The sequence below is a fragment of the Lagopus leucura genome, unplaced genomic scaffold (assembly GCF_019238085.1).
Source record: "Lagopus leucura isolate 7727_CA_CO unplaced genomic scaffold, USGS_WTPT01 Super-Scaffold_100024, whole genome shotgun sequence".
In the NCBI taxonomy this organism is placed as follows: Eukaryota; Metazoa; Chordata; class Aves; order Galliformes; family Phasianidae; genus Lagopus; species Lagopus leucura.
In genome coordinates, this window is record NW_024962276.1 from 2970322 (window position 1) to 2984108 (window position 13787).

Consider the following 13787-nt stretch of genomic DNA (forward strand, 5'->3'; position numbering starts at 1 on the left):
TTCCATACCCATACATAAAATGTGAAGGGAGAATATAATAAAGCCCAAATAAATACTTAAATCAAGAAGGTTAAATCCTGATTCTGACTCTATTAGACATTCAAATGGACAGAAACCTCTACCCAGCCACTAACACAACTTGTGTTCTCCTTCAACAAGCCTGGCACTAACAGTGGTGCTACTGCTCATTTATTCCCTATAAGTAAAGCAGCTTTCAGTGATGTAAGTGATGTAAATACACGTTTTCCACATGTATAAAAGCTTTGATTATATACTTTTTAAAAACCATTATATATTTTCACATCTTTTCAATGTATTATGAATACAGAAGCATTACTATTTTAGTGTTGTGCCCAACTGAGAGAAAAGTAGTTCAACAAGAGCAATGAAACACAGAGCAAAAGTAATTTACCTGCCTTTGTCAGCTATTGCTGCAATCCTTCTCAAGCCACACTCCCAAAGAAACTGATCATTTGGGAAGGTTTGTAACAACCTCAAATTCACCAACTGCACCATGATGCCAAATTCACAGCTGCCAAAATGGGGCCTTCATTTCACATGCATCTTCTCACACTTTTAAGGATAAATGCAATTTTCAACTCTTCTTAGAAAAAAAAAAGTTCTTAAAAAACAGCCTTTCCTTAGGCATGACACAAGAGAACCAGATCCTATAGAGGGCAACAAGCAATGGCTCAACAAATGTATTTTCACTGGACCTGAGCTCTGAGAAGCAGCTATGTGCACAGTACATCATTTGTTACTGCTGAGACTTACAGGTTTGTTTCATCAAGAAAGATGCCCCCATCACGAGCCAAAACTTATTTCAGCAAGTAATGAAAGGCCTGTTCAAATCCATGGTTGTTAGAGCGCGTCTAAAGCAGTGCATCAGCTTCCAAAACTGCTGGAACCTAACTTAGACAATAACTGCATGTGACGCCACTTACGCCAAGCTGGAATTTGCCAGCTCCCAAGAGGTGCAATTTATGACCAACTAAAAATACAGGTTTTCTGGAAAAAATGGCAAGTGACCCCAGAGTTTAACAGCTCTACTAAGACACTTGTAATGAAACAGACAAGAAAAGTACATTCTTGGGATAGCTAAAATCAACAGCTGGAACCTGGCTCCTTAGCAGTCTCCATATTGTGTTATAGGACAACAATCACACAGAGATCAAGGCTTCTGCTTCCAAACACCCTCACCTGGCTGCCACGTTTGGTAGTTCTAAATCACAAATCCTCTTTAAATTGCAAAGGCAAAAAACAGACAAGTTATTTCCCAAACTGTACTTTGCTTTTTGTCCTTCTCTTCCACATCAGAAGTGAACCACCCGAGATGGAGCTGATCAGGAGCTGTCAGCTCTAATCAGAACACTGTGGCTGTCAATCACCAGTAACCCTTGGGCATTCCCTTTCCTAAATGTATGAAAGATTTATATCCTGGAAGTTGGTCAGCATTTCTGGCTGCTAGATGGAACAACAGGACTATGCTAAATGCACTGATAATCGTATAGCTGCAGCACTATTTGAGTTCTAACAGCTAAGCACACAAACACATGCACTGACCACTGCTCAGGAACCACACTGGTGTGTCGGGAAAAAAAAAATAAAATTAAGAAGCCATTTTTCCTTACTGCGCAGTTTGTTTCCTAACTTACTCAGCTGGCATTTATTAATAGTGTTGCAATTCTACGTTAATTATTATTAAGTACCAACACAAAAGTGCACAGAATTTGTCCCTGCCCCAAACAGCATAAGCAGCTCTGATTCAGTGTCCCATTGCCAACATTTCACACAGTGGTTCAATTACCAAAGCCTGGACATTAATGTATCTGTTGTCACACCAATTTACAAGCTGCACTGGCACTAGCTGGGATACAGTCTGCAAGCCCAAACTTGCTGGAGAAGACAAGTCAGCATTAACGACCATACAAAAATGAGAATCTAGTATCATGAAAAGCAGTCACACAAAAAACAAACACCAATATCCTGTTATTGTCTCACATTTTCAAATCAAAAACTTACATTTTCAAGTGAAAGATTTATCACTGAAGGGCTACACAGAAAGAGCACAGCTGTTCATACACTTCCCAAACTGCACACGTGATAGCAAAACTGTGCAGAAACTCTATACACCACCACAAACACAAAACATCCACGGTCATCACTATAACACAGGCACAGATCACGAAATAAAGAGGTGACCAGGCAGAAGTCAGAATTGCGAGCCAGCAGCAGGGCATGACTCCCCCCTTTCTGGCTCTGCACTGCTTTGTAGGCACACTGTCCCAAAAGATCACTTCTCTGAAGTGAGAATATGCAGACAGCACAGAGCAGCAGATCACAGACAGGCACGTGAATCAAAGCAAACCTTCAGGTGAGTTCAATTCAAGCCCTGAGGCTTCATGCACACAGACAGAAGTCGTACTGACTCTCTGTTCACCCACTATTGTTGTTTTCCATGTGGCCAAGAACACAGAGCTCTCATTTTAAGACAGTGACAAAGTGTTTCTGATAGAAAAAGAAAACTGAAAGATAATGAAATGAGTAACAACACTGATAATTATTCATTTAATTATTGGCGGAAGCCTGAACAAGAAAAAAAAATGTATTAGAAGCAGCTTGAGTTCAACACAGCCTTAAAATAATAATTAAAAAAAACAACAAAAACACCCCATCACATGCCAAGGCTGAAAGGATTTTCATTCCACCATGTGGTTCCCTCATCCTGCCAGCCAAGCTCCAAGCTGCTACTGCAGCTTTTCTCTCCATAACCCTGATCTTTTCCTCCCTGTGCTGTTCAGCCAGCGTACTCACCGGCCACAGAAGCATAGGAAAGTTATATATTCATAAAAGCATAAGGGCTTTTATGAAGGCTGGCACATTCGTATTCCTGAACTTAAGGCTGACAAGGCAACGTTGAGGTTTTTTCCCCTCTCTGTCTTTCTCCCATCTCTTCAGGAGAAATTGCTTCATGATTTTCAGTTGTGATAAAAGATCAGCAGTTCTGGGGTGACCGGAACGTGTTCCCTCATGAACAAAGAATGGGTGAGGACAAAATCATCACCCTTCCCACTTGTCCCTCGTTGCCTAGAAGGATCAGCCTGCCAGAAGAACTCAATGTCTTACCAAGTAATTCTGTATTTTGAGACACAACGTGGTGGTTCCCAGCTGTTCCACTTGTGTGGGGCTTTCATGAAGCACACAGTGTTGGGAAGAGAGGAAAGAGACCACCACAGAGCCCTGAATTAGCTCAAACAGCCCTCCGAAAGAAACCTGCAGCCACTCCTGTCTGGGAACAGATCCAAAGTCATGACCTCAGTAATGAAGGGCTCCACCTCTCGTCCAGGATCCATTACCTTCTTGCTTTCCCAATTATTTATGCTACCAAAAAAACAGAAGCACGGAAATTAGTTTTCCCTCCCTTTCACTTCCTCTCTTCGCAGCCCTACAGAAATAGCTGGGTTGTGCAAGACAAATACCCACAAAACAACAATGAAAGCAGATGCATCAGGACGAAAAGAAGACATATATGAGATTTCTACTGCGTGTGCCAATTCTGAGTGCAGCACTTGTTCAGCCTACAAACATGGCAAACGATGAACAGCACAGTAAATTACTTAAAGAGCAGCAGACCTAAAGCAGACTTCATTAGTCCTAACTGACAACTAACGGTTTGATTGTATTTTGCTGCTGAGCTTTTGATTTGATTTTGCCCGTACTACGCTCAGATTTGCTTCTTGACTTTCAGATCTATTTACCAAGAACACAATTTTCCAGAAATGCCCATGCCACATTCTATGACCAAAGCTTCCCAGCAAAGGGCAGGACTTGTTCACCTCACTTTAACTCTGTGAGGTGTGAGCCCAAGCCCTTGCTGCTCAACACCCAACACCTTCCCTGAGCCCTGAGGCGTCTCACAGGTCCTTTGTAGAACTGATTTTGAACTCATCCCTCTACATCCACAGTGCCAATTTCCAGAAAACTCTCTTGACCAGAGAGCAAGATGTCATCCCCCATTTCCAATGGATGCTTTCATGCTCTTTTGTGATACTCATCCTGTAGGTAGATGTAACAACTTACTGAATTATACCTTTGCCTTCTCTCAAATCTCTCAGTCTTTCTTCATGCTGCCTACCAAAACGTACCATGTCAGATATTCTCTATGCTCTCACACTCACTCAAAACTGTCTCACCTTCCTCAGCCTTCCACCTCTGTGACTTACAGCTCTCCGATCTCTTGTGATGGTTTCACACCACTGGCTAGACAAACTCCACCACCCTGCTCTCTCACTCCCCATCATGAACAGGATGGGGAGAAAATACGACAAAAACAAAGCTTACAGGTTGAAATAAGAAGATAGGAACCACTCACTAATTACCATCATGGGCAAAACAGACTCAGGATACTGAGATTAATATAATTTACTTTCTAACACTAACAGACTAGAGCGGTGAGAACTAAAAGCAAACTAAACACCTTCCCCTCATTCACACTCTTCTACCTCCCAGTCCCAAGCAGTGCAGAGGAAGAGGGTTAGACCATAAAGCTTCATGTCTGCTGCTCCTTCACTCTCACTCTCACTCTGCTCCTGATCCACACGGGGTTCCTCCCACAGGTTGCTGTCCTTCCCAAATTAATCCTGCACGCACTTCCCACAGGCTGTCACTCTTCAAGAACAACTCCAACACACACCTGTATCACAGGGCCCATCCTTCAGGAACTCACTGCTCCAGCACAGACCTGTGGGCAGCAGGTCTGAACGTAATACTCTGCTGTGCTGCCTGGTGTACAGCTTTGTTACTCCTGGTGCACATCTAGCAGAAGCAATAAAGAGTTAACATAGAATAAAGACAGACAACTGAGAACAAGGCAGTTGGAGGAATTTAATGCTATTAGAGCTTGACATGGTACTTGAAAAGTTCTGAAGGAATGATCACAGAATTCCCATACCTTTGACCAGGTAAGTTTTTCAGCTTCTAATATTGACAGTCTCAGAGATGAAGGGACAAATAAGATCACTGCTTTCTTAAGAACCCACTGAATATTTATGATGGCCTCAACTCCACGTAATAAAGGCCATATTCACTGACTGTGATTATTTGGATGCTTTAGGGACAAAATAAATCAACAGGCATGAAAGAGGATCGCAAAGTCAAACAGGAAAATCTGCACATAATAACAAAGATAGCAACTATCTGGCAAATCTGCATCACAAGGAAGAAAAATACTATGATTAAACATAATAAGACTTCACTTGAAATGCAAAATACTCAGGAAAAAATCCTGCCAACTCGCACAAGGACCAGCAAAGAGGAAGTAGCTGACTATGCAGCAAAGCCCATCGTGTAGGGAAAGCATAACAGCAGAGAACCAGATGCTACTACACAGCCTCTGCCATTGCGCTGAAGTGATTTCTATTGCTTGTTTCTGAAGTGCATGACCATCAGCCCTTCTAGCTTTGCTCTCGCTGCAGTGCTTCTTGAATTCTGAGCCACAACAAGTTCCTATCGCCCAAAGTATTGCTATCCTTTCCTTATAGCATCTGTGAGCTGCTAACACTGCTGGCTCAAGCAAGTTCAGCCAGTAATCATTCCTAACATTTTCCAGCACTGTATTCCTTCCACAGCTGAACCCTAGGTAATAGCAGGACTGAGATTATCTCAACAAGAGAGGAAAAGCAGAGAGCTTGCAGTGCCACTTAATGGTTCCCTCCCTGAAACTATAAGCACTGAACATAGTCTTGTTACAGCTGGGGGCTCCCTTTATCCCACTACATAAATGAAATCTTTCATACCGAAAGATCTTCACGCAATCTAAGATTTCACCTATTAAAGTAACACATTGCTATCATAAACGTGAACTCCCAAGTAATAGAAAGCAGTTCTGACGTATAAACTCTTGAATGTCTTGGCATTTAGAGTTAGTTTTGAACCCTCTCTAACCCTTCAGTTACAGCCTGCGCTACACAGCTTTAAACTTGACTTTCCACTTTCAGCAGTCATTTGCATGTATGTCTCTTCAAAGAATGGTATTTGCAACTGTGTGTTGTAATGAGAAGCTAATTAACACAAATATGGTTATTAGCAAGTTACAGACATTTACAAGACAAAAACTCCAGACCAAAGCCTACGGTTTACTGCGTCACAGGGAGAAAGAATCTCAAGGATGGACTAATAGCAACCACTAACTACATCACCATGGGCAAATCGCCAACACTGCAACTCTGTTTCCCCTTCTGCAGTGGGATTGTAAAACTCATTTACTTTGCCAGGTAGTTCTCCAGCTTAATTAAATCATTACCTTTAAATTAAAGGCATTACAGAAATGCCAGGAAGTAGCACCTGAATAAGAAGGTGGGGATGACACTGTAATGAAGCAAGACTATTTTCACCATCAACAGCAGGCACAGTAAAAGGTCATTCACAGCATAATTGTGAAACCACATTCCAAGCTTCTGAAGGTAAGATGACTTTTCCCAAACCTTCATTAAGAGGATACATGCCAGCATCACCAGATGCTGTAGTGTCACAGGTGATCTACAGTGATTTCATTACTGCTAATCTTCCCTTTTCCTTGTTCTTTGTTTTCTAATAGCAGCAAAATATCACAGCTCTTGAAAGAATACTTTCCACAGGCAACCATTTTCAGTATGATCAAAGACCTATTAAGAAAATTGCAGAGGAATATTTCCCTTCAAGTCAGTAATGCTCAGCACAGTTTTCAATCTATCCTTCATAAGAGACGCAGTAGAGGCACTCCCACTTTTCGTCTGGGAGAGCTGCTCCCAGATATCACTGTACTTTAACATCCGCCATGCACAACCCTATTTTCAACCCTATGCAAACACTGGGGCATTGCTGGAAGATGCCCTGCTACTGCTCAGGCTTTTCGTTTTGAGGGTAGCAGAAGAAACTTATCTTTAAACTATAGGAAACAGCCAGTCGGCAGCAGAAGCCCAGTTTCATCGGGTATTCTCAGCAGAGCTGTGCCTCAGTGTAAGGCACGAAGCTGAATATGTCCATATCCCAAACTGCACTCCAGCTCTGTCACAGAACGCCCCAGATACTAAAAGGCACTTCTCATCCTAAAACTGCTTCATCTATAACGGGAAGTCATCAAAATCAAAACTAGGAAAACAGGTGTCTCTTTTCTTTGTTACACTTGAAAAAGATCGCCCTCAAAAACCCATTGCATCCCATCTCTGTTTTTAGAATGAGAGTGTAAACAGCAAAAACACCCTTCTGCTCCTTATTGCTGAAAGGTGAGCAGGGAGACACACTCACATAGGAAAGGTCAGCCTGAAGAATGCTTTCTATGCTCTGAGATCTCTCTGCATTGACTGGATGCATGCTACGTAACTTGTTTGGTTAGAAAAATAGAGGAAGATGCTCTGAAAACTACATTTGCAACAAATAACTCCATACATGCTCTTGTTCCTATTGATAAATATAAATTTGCTTTAAAAATGTGCATCTGTGATCAGAACAATCAAAACAGCTGGAAAGGAATTTTTTCATTAAGTCAGAAGGTGCACTTGTAGCATTGCGCCCACACAACCCCGTTCTCCAGCTTCTGTAACGCCTGTTTGCCAGCTGCCTGCTTTGCAGTCCCCTGACTCCCGCATTTGGCTAAATTTGACAGCTGGAAGAAGTCCCAAAAGCTCTCAACACTTCTCTTCATATAAAAAAGAAAGAAGGAAAAAGCTGTGTCCAGGTGAGACTCATAGACAGGCCACGAGACAGGTTAGTGACAAAGACCACCACCTCGTGGCCTCAGAGAAGCCGTGCCAGGGATCAGCCTGGACACACCGACCCTCAGGGCCCAGTTTCCATCAGTACTGCTGCTCCCCTGAACGCGGTGCAGACAGAGCCAGAACCAGGAATTCGCACTACTTCTCACAGCACTTTGCTGGCCTTCGTTAAATCGTAACTTCTCATGCTACTTCCCCTGCCATAATGAGGCTAGTGTTAAACTGCCTTATTATGTTGCTGCAACAATTCATATTTGCAAAGTACTTTGAAGGTCTGAAGAGCTGTATTCACTAATTATTACCTGTCTTGAGACACAAACTGAATATTCAAAGCGCTGGCCTGATTCATATGCAAGTACACGTCACATAAGCATGCGGTATGCACTGAGACTCAAAAATAATAGCAAAGATGGCTTTTAAAGAAGAGTTTGTTCTAAAGTCAGTTTTCAGTACAAAAAAATACATGATTCTTATTACCACAATTCTTCCGTTAGCTTGAATTTAAATTATTCCTTGTTGTTTAGATGAGCACTCTACAATACATCCGTTTGAGAAAATAAACACCAGCCAGCACAAGACAGAAAGATGATGCGAAATGATCCTGTCCCTAAAGGAAAGTCTGATGCTTCAGAACTTAAACCTTTGCTATCGAGCTGAAAGCTAGCCAGCAAGTTCCCCACAGCAGCTGATGGGCAGTGCAGAGCCAGAGCTTGTGCTAAAAGTACCGGCAATCGGAGCACTGGTAATGCAGCATCACAGCAGGCAGGTGCCTTTATCCTCTGCTCGGTCAGGCACTTTGCAGCCTTCCCACAAATCAGCATGCTTCTCCCATCCCTTGCGAGCACATCCCATGCATTGATGACAAACAAAAGCAAGATGAGAATGCCATTGCTGCAAGTGCTATAACAAATAGACTGCTTATGTGTTTTTTACAATCCTTCCTGTGTTCACCTATGTGTGAGAAGGAACGGCTTCCAGAAAAGGAAAACTTTCCACAAGTTAAAGGAAAATGGTGCTTTGCAGACAACTGCGTACTAAACAGACTCCTATTTGAGGGTAAAAGAGCAAACTACAATTTCCTTCAGTAATAACAGAGTGATGTTGCATCTTCATCCTCCTGCATCACACTGAGCCAGTACTCAGTACCTCCCAACTGGGCCTTCACATTTCCTGAAGGACTGAACCATAATAAAAAGCCACAACAGCAGGCAGGTAAATTTTCATTCTAATCCTCCCCACCTCCCTACCCCAAACAAAACCAAACCACTCCGGCCAACATATTGTGACAACAATGCCAAGATGCATCCCATGCACACTATTACTGCCCTACAAACATACATTATTTTAATGCAGCGTAAACAAATACTCTCATTTGTTTAACACCACATCGAGCCCCAGCGATTAAAACATGTATAATGCACAGAGCAACGTTCACACACGCGCTTTTTATAAGCTCTGAAGATAAAATTATCAGTATTGCCACACACAGAATATGCATTATTTTTTAATTACACGAGACAGCTGAACAACACCGAGCCTCCTTCATTACAGAATCACAGAATGGCCAGGGTTGGAAGGGACCTCAAGGATCATGAATCTCCAACCCCCCTGCCACATGCAAGGCCACCAACCTCCACATTCAATACCAGCCCAGGCTGCCCAGGGCCCCATCCAAGCTGGCCTTGAACACCTCCAGGGATGGGGCATCCACAGCCTCTCTGGGCAGCTGTTCCAGCACCTCACCGCTCTCACAGCATAGAGCCCTGACATCCAACCTCAATCTTCCCTCCCTCGACTTAAAACCATTTCCCCTCGTCCTGCGGTTCTTTCAAAGAGTTGATTCCCCCCATCTCTAGGCTCCCTTTAGGTACTGCAAGGCTGCAATGAGGTCACCTCGCAGCCTTCTTTTCTTCTTCTTACAAATCAGCACAACTTCGGTTCTCATTTTCCTCCAACAGGCGGGGAATACCGGCACTGCGAGCATCCTAAGGCGCGCTGTCTCAGAGCCGTAGAGCACTGAGTCTGAAGGAAGGAGGGCAGGGACCTCCTGAAGGACAGACAGCCCGGCTTCCCGCAGACACAATACCGCGCACACCATCTCCCGTCGGGCTGCGGATGGCGCTGACCCGGCGGCAGCTGCACCTGTCAGCGCCGCGCACACCGAGGATCGATACCGGCGTCCCTCAGCGCCGCTGCCGCTCGACCGCACCGCCCGGATGAACAAAGGGCTCCTCTTCGGGTCGGCGTTAAAATTCACGCTAACTAGAGAACAATACCGCCCGCACCTCCACACCCCCGCCCGGGCACGGCGAACCGCTGCGGTGCTGCCCCGCCAACCTCCGGCCCGCCCCGCCCGCCTGAGGAGCCCCGGGGCGGCTCGGCGAGGGGCGCGGAGGCCTCACCTGCCACCGTGTACCGGTCCAGGTAGTTGAGCACGTTGCCCACACTGAGGATGCCGGCGGCCGCCACCCGGGCCCGGCCGAGGCTGGGTGCCTTGCGGCGGACGATCGGGCGCTCTGGGCGTTTGCCGACAGCCGGCGGGTTCATCCTGCCCGATAGGGTCTGCACTTCTCCCTCGGCGCCCCGACCGCAGCAGCCCCGTTCGCCGTCCTCTTCCTCCTCTTCGTCCCCGGCTCGGAGCCGCCCGCCGCAGCCCGGGCTGCTGCCGGAGGAGCCGTCGCTTTCCAGACACATCATGGGCCGCTAGCGGGAGGCGACCGCGCCGCGCGGTGACCGCCTCAGCGCTGCATCCCGCCGCCGCCTCGGCCGCCTGCCCGCGGGACCGGCCGCGTCGCCGCCGCCTCCTCTGACAGCTGGGCGGGCGGGGCGGGGTGCTGAGAGGCGGGGTTACGCGCCGGTCACGCCCACCCCGCCCCGTTGTCCCCCGTCCTCACGGCGGCGCGCGCCCCGCGCCCCCAGCCGCCCCCCAACGGCTGCCCCGCGAGCTTCCCGCGCTTTTCGCTTCCCGCCCTCTCCCCTGAGGGGCGTTCTGTTCTCCTCAGCCCGCCTGAGGACGGCACCTGCCTCCGTCCCCGCGGGCGGCAGGGAAGCGCTCGAGCCAGTTTGAGTCGCTCTGCTTTGGGCCTTAATATTCAGTGCCCTTGTTGTTAATCTGCAGCGCTACGCGGTCGTTTATGAAAAATCGACATTGCGTGCCGGATCGCGGGACTCCAAGCAATACCAGTACCCGATAAACTTGGTACACTCGATAATAAACTCCACAAAGGCAAGCTAGGTCCACCCTCAGATCAGCTCGTAGCCACAAATCCAGCTCTCGCGCCGTTCCAGCTCACAGCTGGCTGTGCAGGGCTGCGCAGGACGGGACGGTGTTCTCTGATGTTCTGGAATGCGCTGCCGACCTCACAGCTTCCTGCTCAGCCCCGGCTGATTTTCCTATTGCACAGAAGTGGCTTCAGGAACAACACCCATCTTCAAAGGAAGTAAAATAGCTCCAAAATTCCCCGTGGTGGAAAGGGCTTCGCCCTGCTCCCTATAAAGTTCCACCTCAGAGAGAAGAAGGACCAAGAGACATTCTATTTTATAAAGAGGAGCCTTCAAAGAGACAAAAGTGTTCATAACCAGAGCGGCTCCAGCCTGACATATCCATGCTAAGACTGCAAAAGTGCTCCAAAATAATAATAAAATGACAGCTAAGGGTTCACATGCACCTGCCGGCAGCGTTGTGTCACGATTTTGGAATTCTTACCTACAAAACTGTATCTGGGATACATATTTAAACAAAACCTGACACCTACCTGGGAACAAACCGCATTGCTCAGGCGTTGCTCATAGCCTGCTTTGTCACACGCTGCTCAGAGCACAAGCAGCCCCAGCCCTGGCCAGGCTCTGATGACATCAGGGCTGGGCTGTGCCACCAACCTGGTGAGATATGGCAGGAGGAACCCCAGCAGGTGAAAAGGGCACTTTTAGTCAGCGTGATTTTGAGTGCTGCTTGGGCAACGTGCCGGGAAGGAGAGGAGCCAACATCACTTCTGATGACACGTGATACTCCCAACAAGTAAGTGAGAATCGGTCTGCATAGATGCTACAGGGAACTGAAATGGAGCAGAGGAGGCTCAGAGAAGACCTTATCGCTTTCTACTGCTGCCTGAAAGGAGGTTGTGAAGGGTGTGGGTCAGCCTCTGCTCCCAGGTAACAGCAATAGTATGAGAGATGATGGCCTCGAGTTGCACTAAGGGAGGTTCAGGTTGGATATTAGGAACAATTTCTTCTCTGAAAGAGTGGTGAAATAGTGGCTCAGGCTGCCCAGAGAGGTGATGGAGTCACTGCCCCTAGAGATGTTCAAGACATGTGGAGTTGTGGCACTGAGGGATGTGCCAGTGGTATGGTGGGGATTCACCGATGGTTGGACTAGAGGATATTAGAGATCTTCTCCAACCTTTACGATTCTATGATGTCAGTAATGGAAACAGATTCGCTTGCGTTAATACAGGATGTTCCAGTTAATGTCTAAATCTGAGAAATCTTTTTAGTTGTTGGTTTTTGTTTTTTTTTGTTTTGTTTTGTTTTGTTTTTTAAGCTGTTAAAAGCATGCGCAGATCAGATTTGACTGACTGCATGGTGAAGGTTATACTGAAAAAACTGTTTCTTCACATTCCCACTAATTCCAGAATTCGCATAGTGTACAATAATGTGGTCAAGTGATAGTGCTCGCCTAGAATATCCCATAGTCCAAAAGGAGAAAATCAGGGTATAATTGAAAACAATAAAATAAAATCAGGAGTGAAATGGCTTTAGCAAGACCACAGATCTTGGCCAGCTGTGAAGGCAAAATCAATGGGTTAAGGCAGACAGGCAGTGAATACAGCTGAACTGAAGGATGAAGGTTTCAGATATTAGGAAAAAGTTATCCAAAAGACTGGCCAGGCGCTGGCATAGGCTGCCCAGGGAGGTGATAGCATCACTGTCCCTGGAGATGTTCAAGAAACGTGGAGGTGTGATACTAAGGGCCATGGCTTAGTGGGCAATGCTGGTGGGAGGTAGACTGTTGGACTAGGTGGTCTTAGAGGTCTTTTCCAACTCAAATGATTCTATGACTCAAAGAACTCCTCAGAATCCCTCACCTATGTATAGTCTGCTCCAAAGTCCGTTCCACTCTTTGCTCACTGCTTGGGCTGCCCATGGGCATTGCAGAGCCCAATGACTAGCCTTGTGTTGCAGCGAACATTGTGTTCAGAAGATGTTAATGAGATTAACAGGTAAGGCAAAATTAAGGAGCTTAGTTTAATGCATCAAATGCTCCCCTGGAAAGCAGTTATATTTAGGAAAGACAGCCATCAAATATGGAGCAAAGCTGGATGGAGCTGAAGTGGCTTATAAGTGTATCCATTTCTGACACAGAGAGGAGCTTCAGGTCAGGAGTATTCACAGATAGAGCACAAAGAAGGAGGCGCTGGTTAGGCTGTTACTTCCATACAGCCAACGGTAGCACCTTCAACTCTACATGGAAACTCACAAACAGAGCAGAGCAGATGCCAGTGCATCCATATCATGAGACTTATATGAAGGAAAAACAGAGGGAATTGGAAAAATTGTGATGGAATTGGCATTAGTGGCAAGATGATTCATATTCCTGAACTGCTAAAATCACTGGTTACTGCCTCTCCAGAGGAACAGAGTATATTCTAACTTAAATACACTACTGGCATTTTTTGCTGTTACAGGTTGTTGAGAGGGGATTTGATTACAGAGTGCAAGTTCTGTCACGGGGAGAAAAATGCCAGCACTAAGGGCTCTAATCAAGTGGAGAAAGGCATAGTAAGAATCAGAACAATGGCTGAAAGCTGGAGTTAGAAAAATCCTAATGAATTGTCTGGTTCACATTTGTTACTGAATGATTATACCCTGGAACAAAATGCTAAAGAAGGGTGTGTTCTCCACCCCTTCATGGCATTGCATTCATGTTGATTGCCTTTCTACAGAGTACATTATTGAACTCAAATATGAGCTATTGCAATCCACACCAAAAGCTGTCTGTGATTTAGTGATATAAGGAGGTCAGGCTGGATGGGTTCA

General features: G+C 45.8%; 1 protein-coding gene across 2 annotated transcripts in view; it reads right to left on the reverse strand.

Moving 5' to 3' along the window:
- Positions 1-10448, reverse strand: part of LOC122184567 (protein spinster homolog 2) — a 122843-nt gene extending 112395 nt beyond the window's left edge. Inside the window, exon 1 of one of the 2 annotated variants that reach the window (XM_042879614.1) lies at positions 10154-10448. In XM_042879614.1, the coding sequence (XP_042735548.1) occupies positions 10154-10448 (295 nt within the window). The remainder of the gene's footprint in view (positions 1-10153) is intronic. The other variant, XM_042879615.1, reaches the window with a different exon arrangement.
- Between the last annotated feature and the right edge of the window lie 3339 nt (positions 10449-13787).